Source organism: Oncorhynchus clarkii, chromosome 6, assembly GCF_045791955.1.
Source record: "Oncorhynchus clarkii lewisi isolate Uvic-CL-2024 chromosome 6, UVic_Ocla_1.0, whole genome shotgun sequence".
In the NCBI taxonomy this organism is placed as follows: Eukaryota; Metazoa; Chordata; class Actinopteri; order Salmoniformes; family Salmonidae; genus Oncorhynchus; species Oncorhynchus clarkii.
In genome coordinates, this window is record NC_092152.1 from 71,071,050 (window position 1) to 71,092,018 (window position 20,969).

At 42.7% G+C, this 20,969-nt stretch overlaps 1 protein-coding gene and 1 long non-coding RNA gene across 2 annotated transcripts in view; both read left to right on the plus strand.

The window, feature by feature from the left end:
- LOC139412216 (uncharacterized) overlaps positions 1–16,875 on the plus strand; it is a 59,917-nt gene extending 43,042 nt beyond the window's left edge. The window contains exons 2-3 of the long non-coding RNA XR_011634674.1: positions 6,652–6,755; positions 16,799–16,875. This is a non-coding gene — a long non-coding RNA (uncharacterized lncRNA). The remainder of the gene's footprint in view (positions 1–6,651; positions 6,756–16,798) is intronic.
- Positions 16,876–20,265: 3,390 nt separating this feature from the next.
- The window catches only part of LOC139412215 (synaptotagmin-7-like), a 32,940-nt gene continuing 32,236 nt past the window's right edge, over positions 20,266–20,969 (plus strand). The window contains exon 1 of the mRNA XM_071159037.1: positions 20,266–20,383. Within this exon, the coding sequence (XP_071015138.1) occupies positions 20,340–20,383 (44 nt within the window). The 5' untranslated portion in view covers positions 20,266–20,339. The remainder of the gene's footprint in view (positions 20,384–20,969) is intronic.

Below are 20,969 nucleotides of genomic sequence, written 5' to 3' on the forward strand. Positions count from 1 at the left end.
TTTATGTGCATTTCTCTTTGTTGCAACTTGCAATCCGTGTGTCATTATACCCTGATAAAGACAACTTGTCTGTCGAAACACTGGTTATTAAATTATTGCATCTGTGCTCCTAGAGTGAGGCCTCTCCTTTTATTTTTCAAGTGTTCTACTCTTCTAGCCAGCACCTCGCCTAAACAGGTGTGTGTTTCATTCGCCTCCACAACTTGCAATCCAACTGTTCCTTGGCTCTACCTGCACTTTAGACAGCAGCACCTCTGAGATCTTTAGCAGTGGACTTTCAGAAATGTTTTTGTTTTATTTGGGGGGAAACTCAACTTTACATTCAGAATGTATAAGCGCTGCAGGCGAACTGCCAACTGGGCTGAAAACACTCCATTTCTTTCATCGTCCCCTCTCCCCCTTCTCAACCCAACCTCTACCACTCTCTCTCTCTTTCTCTCCTCACCACCCCTAAATATTTTCTTCCTCCTTACTTAGGTGTTATTTTCTTTCTTCCTGATTTAGCATTGTTTTTTGGCTTGGTCATTAAGAAATGCAGTGGCCATGACTGAAGCCAAACGAGAGTTGTGTTGGGGTGGAGGGGTGGTTTAATGTGGGTCTCTTGTGTGTTCGCACATGGCAAGCGTTTGCACATTATTTCTGTCAAAACAGTTAGTCATTTACCCTTCTAGATAACTTAACACTCTAACCAGGTATTGTATCTTGAAGTAACCAATGTCAAACCAACGTTGCTATCTTTGGGGATAGTTAGGGACCGTCAATGAATTACCCAATATTTTCATGTTGCACATCTTTTAGTTGTCTCATTAAATGCTTTCAATATTTGTACATGAATTTCCACAATTTATAGTTGGTTTGAGGTTTTTAAGTCTATTGACATTTGGAGCTATTGACATTTTAAAATATTGCCCCATGTAAATTGTGTGATTGACTGATGGTCCCTAACTAGCCTCATAGGGATATCAAATGTCAAACAAAATTGACCATGGTCATTACGATTCGGTCACTGTGCTCCAAATTGATGATTACTTGGTGCTGCCAGCTGTGGTTATGTGGACAGGATTGAAATAAACCCAAACGAAGGAAAACTGTTACAGTACTCTTCTTTCTGTAACATACCATTTTTTCCTATCATCTCACAAATCTCAGTTTTGGACAAGACTGACTTTATGACCAGATGTATCCTATTGACACTTTGTAGTACATTTTGACACTAGTACATACATCTAATACTAATACATCTTTCTGACTCATATCGATGCCACATAGGCTGTTTTTAAAACAACAAGTTGCTTTTTAGGGGCAGTCGCTCTTTAAAGCAATTCAACACTCATGATCCTTTTTTGTCTTTGACCTTCCACTCCTCTCCCTCAGTTGACCCGTGACACCTGTAACCCTACAGAAAGCTCATGTTTTAATGCAGCTGCTCCTTCTCTCCTCCTCTCCTCTCAGAATTCCTCGGTCTCTTACCTTGGCTTCTCTGACCTCCACTCCCCCTCTCTCACCTGCAGTCTCTTCACCTCTGTCCCTGAGTTATGATGACTCAACTGCACACACTCATAGATGGCCTTGTCACTCAAAACAAACCTTTGGATCCTCCTCAGTGAAGGCATGGCTATGAGAAATGGCCTTTGATGGGTCCTGCCTGTGAACTGCTTGGATGTTTTGGCCGGATAAACACACCTGCCAATCAAATAAATTAGGTTTAAGAGTTTTTTGTTGGGACTGCCAGGGCTCCGGATGATAGGCAATGTTGCCTCGTCGTTGAGGGATCGTTTTTCACCTGCTCGGGGGCTACTGAGTAAATAGATGAACGCATTGGCGTATGGTGAATGTGTAGAAAGCAGAATAGTTCCAGTGATGCTGGCTCACCCTGTAACCCATCTAACATGAGATCTAGTGGCAATATACTGTTACCGGAATGGATCTCAGGTGCTGGTCCTGTATAACGTGAACAGCCAAGGTGTCAGCTCTTTTTTTCTCCGCTGATGGCTGGTCCTAGTGGCGGGTGGCAGGGTCAAGGGTTCCGCTCCCCAGGTGAGGCTCCACTCTGCTATGCCTTCCCCGATCCCCCGCCCCCCTGGGCCAGACAGACATGCTCCTCTGCTGGTCCCCTGTGACTAATAGCCCTGATTCTGTGTCAGCTTGGGCACAAACACCAGGGGCTGAGTGAGCAGAACACAAGTAGATTAGCACAGCAGGTGAAGGAGAGGAGAGAGAGAGAGAGAGGGAAGACAGGAGGGAGGTAGAGAGGGAAGAAGGGAGGGGGCTCTTCTGACAGCGCACAGGAATCTCACTTAAAGCAGCTATAAATAACTGTGGGTCCTCTCCGCGGTGCACTGAAACAGGTCATCTAGTGAATCATACTGAGTCATTTGTAAATATGAATTGTATCCCTCCAATCGATGCTCTCACAATTGACATGCAGGATAAAATACATGTTACTATGCACTGCGATTCTCACAATTCTACAGTATACAATGTATTTATTGCTATTGGATACTGTGATTTTATTGCTATTTGATGTTCCAAACATATTGCTCACTATATGTCTGCTGCAGAGAGGCAAGAGAGAGCAGGAGAAAACAAGTGTTGCTTTTGATCAGTTAGGGAAATAAAAGAGCTGGAAAAATGTTGGCTCACTGTTTAAAACAAAGAAGGAGAACCAACTGTAAGATTAAAAATGCCAGTGTTTTAGCACCGGTACAGCTGACTAGCACTAGCTAACACTACCCCCAAAAATGTAACTTTATATCCATATGACATTGTCCAAAAATAATATTGCCATATGTAACTGGATCGATTTCCCCCCCATCACTCGTAGTTACAGCAGATGACTTAGTGATTATGCTGATGAAATGATGATGCCGTTATGTGTGTGTGCTTTAGAAGTGGGTCAGTGACCTCATTATGATGGATCCTCTTCATCTATCTGGCGAGGTGGAGAGAGAGGTGCCTGGGGAAGACAGACAGCAGCAACCTTTAGTTCAGAGTGAGAAGGATGAGAGCAGCCAGGTGTAGATGCAGGTATACCTGGGACTTTCAGGTAGAGACTGTTATTGACTGGTTGGCCATTTTGCTTGTGTTTTGATTGATGAGCTTAAGCCACTGGCAGTATTTACTGAATGTTTGTTTGACAGTATGAGACATTCCCTATATTCATAATACTGGTAATCTGGATCTGTTGGCAGTCTGACTGAGGAAAACAATAGTTTTGAGCAGTGCAGAGAAAAATCAGTGTGTAGACGGTCTAACAGTGCTCTCAGTATTCCTCAGCGATTATTTGAGTCTTATTCATTGCTTAATGACATTTTGAATATGCATGCATTTGGTACACTACCCGTCACAAAACAGACGTGAATTGCAGTGTAATTTGGTCATCTTTTTATCTATCCGTACAATCCTTAGATACTAGTAGACCAGTGGAGAGGATGGCTGCATGTGGGGGTTAATAGGGGGTTAAAACCCAGAGAGAGTGGGAGGGATTGTTATGGAGGCTATTCTTTCTGATGAGTAGTTTTAGTCATGTCAGTAGAAAATCATGTAATTACTTGATGAGGGAAAATAGTGGTGCACCGACAGGGGCTCAGAGTGGGAAGATGAGAGAGAAATATCACAACCGAGAGGAACACTCGCTTTATTTTTTGTTGTTTTGTAGTTTGTAGTTTTATGGAAACGCCAAAGCTCATCCAGTATGTGTGCAATAAAAATGAACTTTCAAGAGGGCAGTGATGACATGAGACAATAAGAGCTTGTGCTGTGTGTGTGCTGTGTGTGTGTGCTGCGTGTGCGTGCTTGCATGTGCGTGCTTGCATGTGCTGTGAATGTCTGGCGCTGGAATTAGCCACAGGAGGCTCTCTGTGTGACACCCAGCACAGCGCTGCATGGGGCCACTCCTGGGGAGAGAGTCAGTGAGAAGGGCCATCCGTGTGACCATATTGTTTTTGCCAGAGCTGTCATTGTGTTGTTCTCCGTAATAAATCACCTTACTGGGGCAGAACTCATTAGTCTTTATTGATTCATAGTCTCCATGTAAACAATTTAGACCATACAAATATTAAGGGAGCTGTCCCAGTCCTCTTGAAAACATCCCTACCTGCCCAACAACCATACACACCACAGCTGTAATACAGCAGTCTGATTCAACCCCTTGTTTACACTACCACCACCTTCTGTTAGGCTCGTTGCTATTTTCCACCCTGTTGCCTCAGCTCCATGCAGCCCAGCTGTATCCACCTATCTCTATCCCAGGTTCTTTTACAGCAGCATGGCTGGGCTGGTAGACATATTAAAGCTGCTGTTTAATCATTACAGGAACTCACCGAGCTAATGACCAGGATGCAATTCTCTGCCCTATCAGAAGCATCTAATGGATGTGCCTCTGGGAGATCAAGATGAGTTTCAATATTAGGGTGGGCCAGCCCACGGTAGTAATTGCGCTGTGTAGCAACCTTACAGTCAGGAAGCTAGCTACCTCGGCTTATTTCTCCTCCTGGTTATTATGTATGCTGTACTTCACAGCTCCCCTGTGCCAGGCCAGGTCATTAACTATTTACTGTTAAATCATGTTAGTGTGTTATTTCTTCCTGGTCTAAGCCTATAGGCTATTCTCCATTTATCTTCAGGGATGGTCATAATGGGGGCTGGTGGCTCCGCTACAACTGTGAAAAACGGTGCCCAGGTGAATTCCACAATGCCCGGGTGAATTCCGATTCTGTCGCTGTCCACACTATTCGGGTGAATTCCGATTCTGTCGCTGTCCACACTATTCGGGTGAATTCCGATTCTGTCGCTGTCCACACTATTCGGGTGAATTCCGATTCTGTCGCTGTCCACACTATTCGAGTGAATTCCGATTCTGTCGCTGTCCAGTGGGTTGAATCTCTGCTGTTTTTTTAACCTCCATTGGCTGTTCGGTGCTAATAGATTGTTTGTTTATTCAGTCACACCAACTGGCAACATTGGTCTTCCTTCATAAGTTAGCCTACTTTAAACCAAACAATGACCTTCAGCCATTATGTAGCTTAACAGTGGACTAAATAGGCTGGGAACTGTTTTTCACTGAAACGTATACACTGTAGTCTAATCCACAGCTATGACGAAGGTAAGAAAATAAGAAAAAAATACTCTTCAATTAAAAATGCCTTTCTACTTTCTTTTTTGTAACATTACAGCAGCATACTGTATATGGTAGGCCTCAGGGTCATCCATTTCATCCCTTTAAAAAAATTACTGAAAAGATGAAAGACCTCCATGAAACACCTGCCATTATGGCCACTTATCAGCAGCATTATGACATGTTGAATTGCTTTCTGAGTGAGATGACCAGTAATGGATAGTTACAGTATCATTGTCATTGCTCAGGTTCTGTTGAAAACATAATGTCAACTGATTGCTTCCTTTGATGGATGTGTTCTACAAAGGCACTGTATTATTTTTCTCACAATAGATAGTAGGAAAATAAATTGAACAACATACTGAGCAAAAGGAGAGCAAGAAAGAATGGAGAAAGGTAGGAGGCCTCATGTGGAAATAGAGGAAGGATGACAGGAAATGAAAGAAAGTGTGAGGGAAGAGTGATATGTGGATGTTTTTACCAAGCTACTCCTTCTGTTCTCTGCCATGAACAACTTACAAGACCTGGAGTTTCATAGGGAGGGATGGAGAGAGAGATGGAGAGAGGAAGGGATGTGAAATCGAGGAATTGTGTAGGCAGAGGGGAGAATGTAACAGAAAGAATGGGAGGATGAGGTGGAATTGAAGTCCATTGTTTATGCACAATGTTGTTTGCCAACACGTCTTTGCCTTTTGAATTGTCTTGGCAGAGGAGGTGGGCTAGATGAATAGCATTCAAGAGGCAGTGATGTAGTTATTTTTATCAGAAATGTGTGAGTGAACGAGCTTTTATCTGTCAAGCTTGGTCTTGACTTCTTGAAAGATGAACAAAAGGCAGGAGGAAGAGCTGCAGTACTGATCATGTACAATGAGACACCAAAGAGGAAGGAAGCTGCAGATTACAAGACTTGTAATTGAACCCTCTTAATGACCATTGTTTTTCTTTTCCTTTGTTTCACCGACTCTGTATTCATTCACCAGCTGTGGATACTGACACAGATGGGGAAAGTAGACATGATATGCTATGCCGGTACACTTGCCCTCTCTTCCTGTCTCTTTCCCTTTTTCTCTTGATAGATTGCTCTGTCTGCAGGTTTGTGATGATGGAGTGGGAGAGAGCATATAAGCTCATTACAGGCTCACACTTCCCTCTCCTCCCACACTTCCCTCTCCTCCCATCATGATCTGCCTCATTTGTGTATTTTTCCTGTATTTGTTTATTAGATTTTACCAACATATTGCCAAAGGGATATGTAGAGATATTCTTTCAACAACATTTTATCTCGGTCTTGCCCTTTGTCTCCTTCTCCCTACCCTCTCATGATTGGCATGCATTTTAACAGTAACCTCTATTGCTCTTCCTAATCTCTCTCGCTCGCTCTCTCTCTCTCTCTCTCTCTCTCTCTCTCTCTCTCTCTCTCTCTCTCTCTTCCTCTCCTGATCTCTCTCTTGATCTCTCTCCCCTCTCCCCCTCTCTCTCCTCTTTCTCTCCCCTCCCCCCTCTCCATCCCCTCTCCCCCCTCTGTCTCTCTGCAGGGTCTCTATCTATCAGTGTGTTCCTAGTATCTCTGGGGCTGACAGTGTGTGCCGTGTGGCTAGTAGCTCTGTGTGGAGTCTGCACCTGGTGTCAACGCAAACTGGTGAGTGGACCACTAACATTTACCTATAACATTATATCCTATTATTTGGTTTTAGGACACACTGGCCTTCCCAGAACAACACAGTACAGCAGGCTTCCATCCACTCTTCCATGACTCTAATTTATTTGTATAACTTTAATTCGACTAGCTTGGTCAGCTATCATCGGCAATATGACCTGTCTGAGAGGTCATTACACACATGTTCAGGTCATTATACACACCCCAGCATTGACCCACAATATTCCCCAGAACTAGTAGGGATTTATCCTGAGTTAGCTGCCTGGTAAGGTTAGCTGCCTGGTAAGGTTAGCTGCCTGGTAAGATTAGCTGCCTGGTAAGGTTAGCTGCCTGATAAGGTTAGCTGCCTGGTAAGTTTAGCTGCCTGATAAGGTTTCTCTGCCTGGTAAGGTTTCTCTGCCTGGTAAGGTTAGCTGCCCGGTAAGGTTAGCTGCCCGGTAAGGCTAGCTGCCCGGTAAGGTTAGCTACCTGGTAAGGTTAGCTGCCTGGTAGGGTTAGCTGCCTGGTAGGGTTAGCTGCCTGGTAGGGTTAGCTGCCTGGTAAGGTTAGCTGCCTGGTAAGGTTTCTCTGCCTGGTAAGGTTAGCTGCCCGGTAAGGTTAGCTGCCCGGTAAGGCTAGCTGCCTGGTAAGGTTAGCTATCTGGTAAGGTTAGCTGCCTGGTAGGGTTAGCTGCCTGGTAGGGTTGAACCCCAGAACTGTATGCACACACATTTGCACAGACATGCCCCACATCCTCATAATAGAACTGTAGGATAGTGAGAGAGAGAGGCGTTAGGCTGTAGGTGTTACATATTGCACAAGAGGAAGACTGTGAGAGACCGAGACATGTGAGAGACCGAGACATGCAAAGACATGCTTTGAGGTTCTGTCTGTAATGAAAAGCGCTATAAAAGTCTTAATCTATTCTCTCCATCTTTTGCTCTCCATATCTCTCTCTCTCTCTCCATGACAATGCACTGTGTCCGTGCCCCTCTCCGTACCCCATGCCATTAAAATGGTACAGTTGGACACCCAGGTAATTAGCTGCGATTAATAATTAGATATTGGCTGCCTGTTCCCGCCTTTTGGCTATTAGAGGAAAGCAGAAAGATTGTTCATGGATCAGACATTTAGAATGAAAAGATAGGATTTAATCAGAGACTTTCACCATTCTATATCATTGAGTATATAATATTCTATATAATTGAGTATATCATATTCTATTAAGTAAAGAATGATTTCCCCTCCTCTCATTCTTTCATTCTCTCACCTCCCCCACCCGTACATCTGGTCTCAGTGTATGGCAACAAATATGTGTGCATAAACTGTAGGCTACATTCACTTCATTAACATAAGCAAAACAGTAATACACACATTCCAGGACACTAAAAGGCAGGCACTGAGGATAGAACATGAGCACATTGCATTTTGTATCTAGCAGTTAGTCAATGGCAAAATCACACTTTTGAGTTCATATTCCGGGCTCCCGAGATGGGCAGCGATCTAAGGCACTACATCTCAGTGCAAGAGGTGTCACTACAGTCACTACAATCCAGGCTGTGTCCGTGCCCCTCTCTGTAGCCCGTACCACTAAAATGGTACAGTTGCACACCTAGGTAATTAGCTACGATTAATAATGAGCTATTTGCTGCCTGTAAATAAAACATAAAATACATTTTCAGTCTCTTGCCAACTTTAGTTTCTATGCTGGACGGCACAACTCCAAATGACTATTTTCTGCCATAAAAAACTCCTTGGATAAAAGTTGCAGTGCTATCTGGTTGTGTTCTATTTTCTGGAGTTTCCTTCTGATTCCATAACTTTGTGTGTGGACTCTTGGTAGTGTGCAAGGGGAATGGTATGGGGAGATGTTGTGTGGCCATGATGGTGAACATGAACAGAATTCTCCATTAGGTTATGTAAACATGGCTTTGTGCCTAGAGCAGTGCGTGTGCCTGCTTGTCGCCGGCTCCTGGTCCCATGCTAATGATTCATATGCTAATGTACACATCACTCTGAGCTATTGGCTGCTGCCTGAGCAACTGTGATTCTGCCCATACGTTTCATCTGGAAATACTCTCCCCTGCTTTTGCTCCCTCCCTCTCTCCATCGTTCTCCCCCTCCTCTGTCTGTCCTCTCTTGGCTTTTCTCTCTCCGCCTCTTTCAGTTCTCTCTCTGTCCCTATCTTGGCCTTTCTCTCTCTCTCTTTCTCTCTCTTTCTCTCTCTTTCTCTCTCTGTCTCTCTCTGTCTCTTTCTCTCCCTCTTTCCCTCTCTCTCTCTTTCTGTCTCTCTCTCTCTCTCTGTCAAGGAGCATTTGTGGAGTGAGGACAGCACATAGGTGGGTAAAATATGCCGAGGACTTAATTCAGCTGAGTGATAGAACGGTTCTGAAGTGAAATGGAGATTGTAGAAGCATGCATAAAGCATGTAAATAAGATGTAATATTAGTAACTGGTATTACGCATATTTGTATTGATGCACATCTATGATATATTACCAGTCTGTCACACCCTGTGTAGATTGAGGACTTTCAGTCTGGTCTTCAAAGATGAATCATATCATACCCTGTCAAATACACAGACACACACACAGTAAAGCTACTCAACCCTCACCGTCCATTTCTCTTGTCCTCGCCCTTTCTATTTCTCTATTGACCCTCACACTCTTTGTCTGTCTTTGCAAATACCATGTCTCCCTCTTTACCAGTGTTTCATAACCGTAATTCAGAGTCCACAGATGCTGAGAGACAGGATAGTCCAGCGTCCCATTGTGACATAGCTATGCAGCTCTGAGACCACCGTCCACGGGAGAAGCACAGCCCAACCGCACACCTCCCCCAAATTCCCAACCAACGCGGCTCAGTGTACATGTCCTTTACTCATTTGAATGTGGTGACAGTTGGAGAAATTGCTAGTATGAAAACCAGTGGTTGCTAGTATGAAAACCATTGGTTGCTTGTATGAAAACCAATGGTTGCTAGTATGAAAACCAACGGTCCAATATTCTAGAAAGGACGCTTACACGTTTGGACTCTGATAAGCGCTTTTATGCGTTTGTCCCTTTGCCACTTTATCTCTATGTCCTTGTCAGTACATCGCTGTCCTTTTTGTTTTTCTATTTATACCTCCACTGTTTCCCCTTCCTAGTCCTTGTCTCTGTGTTATCTTCGGCATCATCTTCCTTCTCTCTCTCTCTCTCTCTATCTGAGTCTATTTATACATAGCAGGGTCATTCCACGGAAAGAGTGCTTTTTGCGTATCTTTGATACAGTATTTTAAGTAGACATTGTGCACCAATATTACATTTTAAAAGCTGGTTATATTAAATGATGTAGAATTCAATAAATCTTATTTAATTTTATGTATTTTTATTTTGACATGTCTCTTCGTCATTTGTTGGAAGATTTTAACTCACTTAATCCCAAAATGTCTCCAATTTTCACGATCATTGTAAAGACTTAGTTACAGTTCATTCGTAAAGCATTCAGATCGCTTGACGTTTTCCACATTTTGTTACGTTACAGCCTTATTCTAAAACTGACTAAATAAAACAGTTTCCTCATCAATCTACACACAATACCCCATAATGGCAAAGCAAAACAGTTTTATTTTTATTTTTGCAAATGTGTAAAAAAAAACTGAAATACCTAATTTACATAAGTATTCAGACCCATTGCTATGAGACTTGAAATTGAGCTCAGGTGCATCTGGTTTCCATTGATCATCCTTGAGACGTTTCTACAACTTGATTGGAGTCCACCTGTGGTAAATTCAACTGATTGGACATGATTTGGAAAGGCACACACCTGTCTATATAAGGTCCCATAGTTGACAGTGCATGTCAGAGCAAAAACCAAGCCATGAGGTCTCCGAGACAGGATTGTGTCGAGGCACAGATCTGGGAAAGGGTACCACAACAGCATTGAAGGTCCCCAAGAACACAGCGGCCTCCATCATTATTAAAAGGTATAAGTTTGGAACCACCAAAACGCTTTCTAGAGCTGGCCGCCTGGCCAAACTGAGCAATCGGGGGAGAAGGGCCTTGGTCCTGATTTTCAGCTGGAGAGTCTGGGAGGCTAGTCAGGATCAAGGAAATGATGAACGGAGCAAAGTACAGAGATCCTTGATGAAAACCTGCTCCAGAGCGCTCGGGACCTCAAACTGGGGTCGAAAGTTCACCTTCCAACAGGACAACAACCCTAAGCACACAGCCAAGACAACGCAGGAGTGGCTTCGGGACAAGTCTCTGAATATCCATTAGTGTCCAGACCCGATCAAACATCTCTGGGGAGACCTGAATAATGCTGTGCAGCAATGCTCCCCATCCAACCTGACAGAGATTGAGAGAATCTGCAGAGAAGAATGAGAGAGCGTTGGACTACTAACCGAGTGTTGGACTACTAACCGAAAGGTTGCAAGATCAACTCCCCGAGCTGACAAGGTCAAAATCTGTTGTTCTGCCCCTGAACAAGGCAGTTAACCCACTGTTCCTAGGTGTCATTGAAAATAAGAATTTGTTCTTAACTGACTTGCCTAGTTAAATAAAGGTTAAAAAATATATAATAAATAAATAAAATACCCAAGAAGATTCAAGGTGCTTCAACAAAGTACTGAGAAAAGGGTCTGAATAATTATTTTGTCATTATGGGGTATTGTGTGTAGATTGATGAGGGGGATTTGTTTTAAATCCATTTTAGAATAAGGCTGTAATGTAACAAAATGTGAAAAAAGTCAAGGGGTCTGAATACTTTCTGAATGCACTGTATTTCTTTGCCTTGACAGTCATTTCTGAAGACGATTATTTATTTAATGTGATTAGTGATTAATTTACGTCTGTCCCTCATTTTAGGGTCAACCCTGTTACGTGAACTGAACTCTTGTTTTAATATGGTGAAACTATTCCGGTTTTAGATATTGTTTTCAAAAGAGACATTGAACATCTAAAAGTCAAATCATAGAGGCAGGTGAGCAGGTTCTACTCTTTTTGGTCATTTTCTGGTGTTTTGTGGTGTAAAACTACATGTCAGCCGTGTTACCCATAGATAGACAGTTTGCATTTCATTGCCACTCCCTGCTCCTCACAACGAACTTCCATTCCCCGTGTCACAAGGGGATTTATTGCTGATTTAAGAAAAAATTGTGAACCCTGTTACTTTATTTGGCACCTAATAGGCACTTACTAGTAGTCATTATTTTATTTCATCCCTCTTGAGATGGGAAAACTTGTTTTTTATTAAGTTGAACATGTTCTCATTTTGACAATGTTAAAATAAGGTGAAATCAAATGTTACACTTCTCAAAAGGCACCGAGTTTGTGGAACGACCCAGCACATTTCCTTAAACTCATAGGACATGAATGACTGTATAAAAATCAACCTTGCATGCAACAATGTGCATAAAACAGGCAACTTACAGTAGTGACATCACCTCTGTATGAAGATAAAACCCTGAATCAGTTACCTGACATGGGAGCTGTGTCACTTCGGGACGCAGTTGATGGCAAATAAAAATAACAATTAAGTAAATACATTGGACAGCTATAGAATTGTGTTTATGGGGAAGTACACAGAGGTAGACACAATTAGATAAATACAGTGGTATTTAGCTCATGGTAGTTGATAGATGCAGCCCTGTGTAGAGGTGCAGTATATCAGCCCAGCATATGGGTGAGGGAAGATGAAGACGTCAGAAACAGGTCTCATGGGTCGATTATGGCAGGAAGGAGGAGGGACGGAGGAGAGGATGGAGGGGAGGAGCAGGGAAGGAGGAGAGGGAGAGGGGGAGAGGGAGGAAGCAGGAGGATGGGAGGGAGGAGGGGATAGAGGAGAGGAGGAGGGGAAGAAAGAGTTGGATAGAGGATGGGAAGGGGATTAGAAGGGAGATAGGAGTGGTGTTGGCGGCCATTGTGTGTGTTGGACTGTGACAGACATAACGACAGCGGGACTGAGGGCGGAGGACAGATCCTTCACAAGGCTGCAGAATTACGCTGTTCCTAGCGGGGAGACATCCATGATACACTCCACCTCTTCTACCCCACCCTCTCCCCCATTCTCCCCACTCTCTCCCACATCCTCTGATGTCTCTCCTCTCTCCATCTCACTTGATTCTGTTTCAACCCCGCTCATCCTGTCACTCTCTCACTCTTTCTCTTTCTCTCTCTCTCTCTTTCTCTCTCTCTCTCTCTCTCTCTCTCTCTCTCTCTCTGTGTTGCGCACCCTTCCCACTCAATCCTACATTGCGTCTGCCTTTCTCTCCATCTTCTTTCCCCTTCTCTTCCCTCTCCCTCTCTCTTGTCCCACTCCCTGTCTTCAGTGTTATCTTCTCTCTCCTTCCCCTACTCTCTAGCCTCCTGAAGATTTGATGATAGTGTTAAATGATAGATGAGCTCCACTTGATAGCATATTCTTGACTGTTTGAAATCTAGACTTTTCGGAGTCCTTAAAACAACTGTGTGAGTGAATGACTGTGTGTTGGTGGATGGGTGGGCAGTGGGGTTAGGTCATTTCCAGAGATCTGCCCTCTATTGATAAGTGTTTATAACAAACAGGCCATGTAATTTGTGACAGAGAATGTGACAGTAAGTCTATAGTAAAACCCTTTCCTGCTCCAAACTGCCTTTTGAAAACCTTTCTTTACAGGGTAAAGGTTTCCTCTACTACATGTGATGTATATGTTTGCAAAGGAACCGAAATGAAAGGAAAATCCATCATTATTTGATTTTACAAGGATCACATTGTAAATATTAGGTTTGGTGAGTAACACCTATTAATCAAGTTAGTTTAGAAACTCTTTAGTATTACTTTGATATGAAACTATAAAAGTATGAGTCAAATGTATGATCAGAAACACAAGTCATTATAAGATGATGTATTTAAGGCTGATTACCCATCACTCATAGTGCAGGGTTGATGTGTCCACTCACAGTCCTCTTACACATTTCAAATGGAATAGCTGTTTTCCAGTCTGTTTGAAGGGTGTAGTACTCTCTTTATTCATTGAAAATGTAATGAGCATTGAAATGAAAAACAAGATTATGTAGCTGTACTTTGTGACAGTGTGTTTAGTGTTTACTGAGTGTTTGGCTTCAGTGTACAAATTGTCACACACCCTGCATTCATTTGATACACAAAGCCAGGCCAATCATGTAACTGCAGTTCTGAGTTCCAAGGTTTATCATATATTTGCAGTCATCAGATTCATCTCAAAATGTTTCATTATAATTCCACTGACTGTTGTGAATTGTGGAAACAGCATCTATTTTAACACCTCTGTTTTATGTATGTTTGGGCGTGTACTGTTTCTGAGTGTGTAGTGTTGTATGTGTGTTGGGAGTGTTGGATGTGTGTGGACGTGTCTAATCCCCACTGTGTCTGATGCTTGATGCTCCCATCCGTTCATTCTGTATGGTTAACAGATGTATGGATTATTGCTGTGGAGAGGGTTTGGATTCACATGTAGATCCTGAGAGCTGGCTGTATGTAGCAACGGTCATCAAAATTGTTAAAAGGTTTAAAAACAATTCTAATAACTGCAACAGTTGGACAATAGATGAAGATACTCCAAAAAAAATGCACATAAAACATATTACTTGCACAGACAACTAATGAATGTAGTCCAGGGATTCTGGTGGGAATTCAGGCATTCAATTTATTGTACAATTTCCCTTTTTTATGCACTCATACAGTGCATTCAGAAAGTATTCAGACACCTTGCCCTTTTCCATATTTTGTTACGTTGCAGCCTTATTCTAAAATTGATTAAATTGTTTTTTTCCCTCATCAATCTACACACAATACCCAATAATGACAAAGCAAAATAGCACATTTACATAAGTACCTTTGGCAGCGATTACTGCCTCAAGTTTTCTTGGGTATGACGCTACAAGCTTGGCACACCTGTATTTGGGTTGTTTCTCCCATTCTCCTCTGCTGATCCTGTCAAGTTCTGTCACGTTGGATGGGGAGCGTCGCTGCACAGGTATTTTCAGGTCTCTCCAGAGATGTTAGATCAGGTTCAAGTCTGGGCTCAAGGACATTCAGAGACTTGTTCCAAAGCCACTACTGCGTTGTCTGGGCTGTATTTAGGGTCATTGTCCTATTGGAAGGTGAAACTTCACCCCAGTCTGAGGTCCTGAGCGCTCTGGAACAGGTTTTCATCAAGAATCTCTCTGTACTTTGCTCCTTTCAAATCTCCTTCGATCCCGACTAGACTCCCAGTCCCTGCCACTGAAAACCATCCACACAGCATGATGCTGCCACCACCATGCTTCACAAAAGGGATGGTACCAGGTTTCCTCCTTTCCTCCAGACGTGATGCTTGGCATTCAGGCCAAAGAGTTCAATCTTGGTTTCATTGGAACAGAGAATCTTGTTTCTCATGGTCTGAATGCTTTAAGTGCCTTTTGGCAAACTCCAAGTGGGGTGTCGTGTCTTTTCCTGAGGAGTGGCTTCCGTCTGGCCACTCTATCATAAAGGACTGATTGGTGGAGTGCTGCAGAGATGGTTGTCCTTCTGGAAGGTTCTCCCATCTACACAGAGGAACTCTGGAGCTCTGTCAGAGTGACCATCGGGTTCTTGGTCACCAAGGCGCTTCTCCCCCGATTGCTCAGTTTGGCCGGGCGTCCAGCTCTAGGAAGAGTCTTGATGGTTCCAAACTTCTTCCATTTAAGAATGATGGAGGCCACTGTGTTCTTGGAGACCTATAATGCTGCAGAAAGTTTTTGGTATCCTTCCCCCAGATCTGTGACTCAACACAAGTCTGTCTCGGAGCTCTACGGACAATTCCTTTGACCTCACGACTTACTTTTTGCTCTGACATGCACTGTCAAATGTGTGACCTTATATAGACTGGTGTGTGCCTTTCCAAATCTTGTCCAATCAATTGAATTTATCACGGGTGGATTATAATCAAGTTGTAGAAACATCTCAAGGATGATCAATGATCAACCACCAAAAATGTGTCCTGTATAGGCCTACCTGCACTCCCCTGCGTTGTCTAGACTGGCTCATTAATTACTTGTTGCTGTCACGTTCTGTTGCATAATTCATCAAGTATTTTTTTATTTTATTTAACCTTTGTCTAACTAGGCAAGTCAGTTAAGAACAAATTCTTATTTACAATGACGTCCTACCGGGGAACTGTGGGTTAACTTGTTCAAGAGTAGAAGGACAGATTTGTACCTTGTCAGTTCAGGGATTCATTCCAGCATCCTTTCAGTTAATGGCCCAACACTCTAATCACTAGGTTACCTGCCACCCCAAGTATGTCAATAGCAGGATACTCTCAGATTAAAAATCAACACGCTTGGCTCCAGAGTACATACTTTACATTGTTTGCAACATCAAACGTAATATCACTATAATCAGTGTTCATTTTCAGAAGAGGCTTTTATTTCATTTGTAAACATTTCAACTGTATTAAATTCAAACTTTTTTCAATTCCTCAAAATATGAACACCCATCAAAATAGAGGTCTCTTTGTTCTCTTGTGATGTAAGTGTCTAGACGATGCGTTAAATCCCCGACTAAGCAAGCGTTCTTTTAGATGCAATAGATCGACTGTGTATTCCATTGAGCCCATTTCTGTGGTGTGTTTGACAGGTCATTACAAACATTTCCACGGTCGTAACATTAACGGGGAAAAAACGACAGGCACAAGCAAAAGTATGAAAGAGTCACAGGAGTAAAATGAAAGCAATCAATCCAGCAAAATTTAAGTGACAAGTGGATTTTTCACCCCTCAAACACAGGAAATAGATCCTCAGGTGGGCGGGGCATGCACATGCTACTGTATGTGCTGGCTCGCATCCAATGTGTTGCTCTTCTGTCTCTGCCTGGGGTCATTTAGCATATTTTTGGCACCTGATGGTATTCTAAAGGCTCTGTAATGAAGGCTCCGCTGGTAAAGAGTTTTCAGATGTTAACGGCAATCAAGACACAAGGCAATGGACACAAAGGAAATGATTTATTATCTCTCTCTCTCATTCCCTCTCTCATTCTTTCTCTCTGTCTCTCTCTCCCTCTGTCTCTCTATCTCTCTCTCTCCAGGGGAAGAGGAACAAGCCTGGTGTGGAAGCAGCCAGCACCCCAGATTCAGTTCAGATTCGTGGCCGAGGGGAAAACAAAGCCATCAAGTAGGTGATGGGGGGGGGGGGGGGGCTTAGCTACTCACTACAGCACAGCTAACTGGGACTGGCAAGAGGATCAGAGGCAAATACCTGGGTGTGCTCAAAAAGGTTAAAACACTGAATCCCACTGAGATATGGAGGGGAAGGAACATATTTAGCAAAGTAAAGGGCAGTTGTGGTTGTTAAATAAGTGTTTCTTGATAACTCCTCATTTTGAAAACAAAAGGCACAAATTATAGCATATTTCATTTGTCATGCTTCAGATAAAGAGCATGTTAAAGTCCAGTAAAATGAGGAACTACATGATGTGTCCCTGAACACTCAATGAGACGGTAATAATGTCTTCCTGACAAAGGAAAGGGGAGACCTAGTCAGTTGTCCAACTGAATGTATTCTACTGAAATGTGTCTTCCACATTTAACCCACCCCTGATAAGCCACTAGTTTACTGTCCAACTGCAGTGTTACTTTATTTTACAGCCTGAATGTAATTACCTTGGCTGAGTTTCAGTTGAAATTTGCACTACATCCAGAGTTGAAACCTAAAACCAATGTTCTATTTGGATTTCACTAAGGTACCCTTTATCTCAATGCCTTGTAAAGTAAAATAGTCAGAATCACTTAAACAAGCACTATACCTAATATTAAGTCTATCATAGTACATTTATAACTGTAGCCAAATCCCAATAAAAAAATTGTATTTGATGTCCACTTTAACTGCAGCAATGTTTTGATGATATATTCTACTGTATGACTGTTTGTTGTTAACATTGCAGTCCTGACTGATGGTGGTCTCTGTCTCCAGCTAACCCAGCTGTTCTCTCCCTCCTCTGTCACCATACCACCTGTTCTCCCATTCCCCCTTTCATCACTCTCCTCCCTGTTTCATTTCTCCCTTCTCTTTTTCTGTCTCTCTCCCTTTTTCCAAAATATGTTTTATCTGTGTAACCAACCTTTGCTGTTTCACTTTGACTTATAACATACTGTATATTACTCTGTGATTGACGTTGAATATATGTTTAACTCTTTCACTGTTTTCTAATCCCTTGTACAGAGGAATGTATAATCTATTCATTTGTCCATGAGTCTGGATGCTGTGTAAACTCACAGAATAGATAATATGCTTTTCCCATAGCCCATCCCCTTTAGAACAATATACTTTTTACCTTCCTTAATTCACTTGTTTTCCTACTTACTTTTCAAAGACATAAAGGTTTTCCTCTGAAACTCTATTAGGAACATTATAATGGAATTACTTTTATAAATGCAGGGCCAGGGCCGGATTACCGAACGGGCACGTGCCCCTAGGCCCCTGACCTCCTGATAACATACGATATCAAAATGTGTGGAATTGCAGGAAATTTGGTTTAAAACTGCAACGTTATTCTCCGCCTCATGGCAAAATGTATAGAATAACAGGAAATTACATTGAAAACGGCTAAACCTTCCCTCAACCTCATGGCAAAATGTATAGAATAACAGGAAATGACCTTGAAAACGGCTAAACCTTCCCTCAACCTCATGGCAAAATGTATAGAATAACAGGAAATGACCTTGAAAACGGCTAAACCTTCCCTCAACCTCATGGCAAAATGTATAGAATAACAGGAAATTACATTGAAAACGGCTAAACCTTCCCTCAACCTCATGGCAAAATGTATAGAATAACAGGAAATGACCTTGAAAACGGCTAAACCTTCCCTCAACCTCATGGCAAAATGTATAGAATAACAGGAAATGACCTTGAAAACGGCTAAACCTTCCCTCCGCCTTATGGCAAAATGTATAGAATAACAGGAAATGACATTGAAAACGGCTAAACCTTCCCTCCGCCTCATGGCAAAATGTATAGAATAACAGGAAATGACCTTGAAAACGGCTAAACCTTCCCTCAACCTCATGGCAAAATGTATAGAATAACAGGAAATTACATTGAAAACGGCTAAACCTTCCCTCCGCCTTATGGCAAAATGTATAGAATAACAGGAAATTACATTGAAAACGGCTAAACCTTCCCTCCGCCTTATGGCAAAATGTATAGAATAACAGGAAATGACCTTGAAAACGGCTAAACCTTCCCTCCGCCTCATGGCAAAATGTGAACAAAAGCATGAGATGAGCTATAAAACATATTCTTCTCTCTGCCTCATGGAAAAAAGTGTAGAATTGCAGGAAATTAGCACAAAAATAATTTGGCAGCTCATTGCATTATTTAATAATCATGATTTTAATGCAGTTTGGGAGTACAAGCTAGACAGATCTGGGCAGACAGGGGGTAGAGACCAGCATCTTACCTCTGTGACACTGCAGAAAAATGGGCAAATGAGATGGCAGTTGACAATTTAATGTAGAATTATGAATCCCTCCTATGGAAATGTTACATTTTTCTCTTGTCGACTTTATATTCACTTTAAAGGACCTGTTCAACAAAGTTCTTGATATAGATGTATTACCCATGGCCCTCGCCGACCACCAAGCCATGCTTTGCAGACCTGCTATCAGAAATTACAAACAACTTTTAATTTACAGGGCAAATCCTTCTTCTTTTATTTGCAACTTCGCTCTGCCATGCGAGCATATGATGTCCCCTGGGGCGAAACACTACCAACTCACCCCCTCCGCAACATTTTTGAGAACCGGCCTCAACCCAGGGGACTGTTTTCTGATCTACACTTGCATTTCTTAAAAGCATTTTAGAATCCCCTGCCAATTGACCTACTATAGAAGAGAGACCTCTTACCTTCATTCACTGAAATTAACTGGTCTGTAAATCTCTGTTCTAGAAATCCTAATTATCAGAATATCCATTTTAATTTTGTCAACAGATCTTATCTGCAGACTATTCCAAAGGAAAATTAATCCAACCCCGAAATGCTCTCTATGCCTTTAAGGTGCTCCTGGTACCTGTGGGTCGGTGCAACTGTCCTGTGGTGGGAGGTGTGGGTGGGCACATTGGTCCTGTGGGAGAAGGTAAAGGTTTTCTCTCTGCATCATGGAGAAATGTGTTGAAATGTAGTAAGTTAGCTGATTTCAGAAATTGGGGCCCACGGAGGTCGATGCCCCAGGGCCCCTACCCCTAATGTGGTAGTCCGGTCCTGTGCAGGACCCCCTACCCCTAATGTATTTCCCAATTATTTTCTACAAATATTAGACGTGTATCTCTATTGCCTGGATTGACATTTCTCTCATTCATCTATTAAACTAAGGTTGTTTCCCTATCCTGTCTCTCTCCAAGAAACATCCTTCACTTTGCTCCACTGTGATTGGCTCTGCTGCTCTGACCTATCTTTCTTTCTGTCCCTGAAACTCCTCCCTCCTACTCCACTGTGATTGGCTGTACTGCTCTTACCTGTCTCTCTCTCTGGCCGCAGTGATCTAGACAGGGACTTTTGGAATAACAATGACAGCAGCAACGTGCAGCAGAGATGGAGCTCCTACCCGCCCAAGGAGTTCCTCTTAAACATGTCCCCCTATGCCCCGTATGGAGACCCTCGCCTCACGCCCAAGTGAGTCTCGGTCGCGGCTGGTAAGGGACCCCTCTCTCTGTGCAGGGCTGTAATGAAGCGGGGGAGCCAAGCCTCTTACATTGAGTTCTGTGCCCCCGTACCCCCAACCCTCCACAACCCCCTCAGATTGACTCACTAGAACAACACTACATTCTAGAAACAGACAAACATTGCAGACAAAATATGCATCCAAAGACACAGTACATTGTCTACATAGGAACATGCCACCCTAGTCCACTTGCATGCATTTCTCTCTGCCGGGCATAGACTAAGAGCTACATGGTGCACAAAGTATGTGCTTTATATTCTACACAAGTGGCTCATTTGCCAAACAGTAGCTCTGAACCCAAGGCATAACCTAATGCATATGTCCCGGTAAAGGTCATTGCTAAGGTCAAATATAATAGCCTAAAGGGGCCAAATGGCATGAGTAATTGATGTTATCCACATAACATGCACATCTTACATACAATATCTTCTGTCTTGGGAGAGTTCCGTTGACATTAGTAATTCCTTTTCCTGCAGCCAACAGGGTCTGAAAGGTAAAGCTATTTAGTATGCATTGTTGACCATGCAGAACTAGATT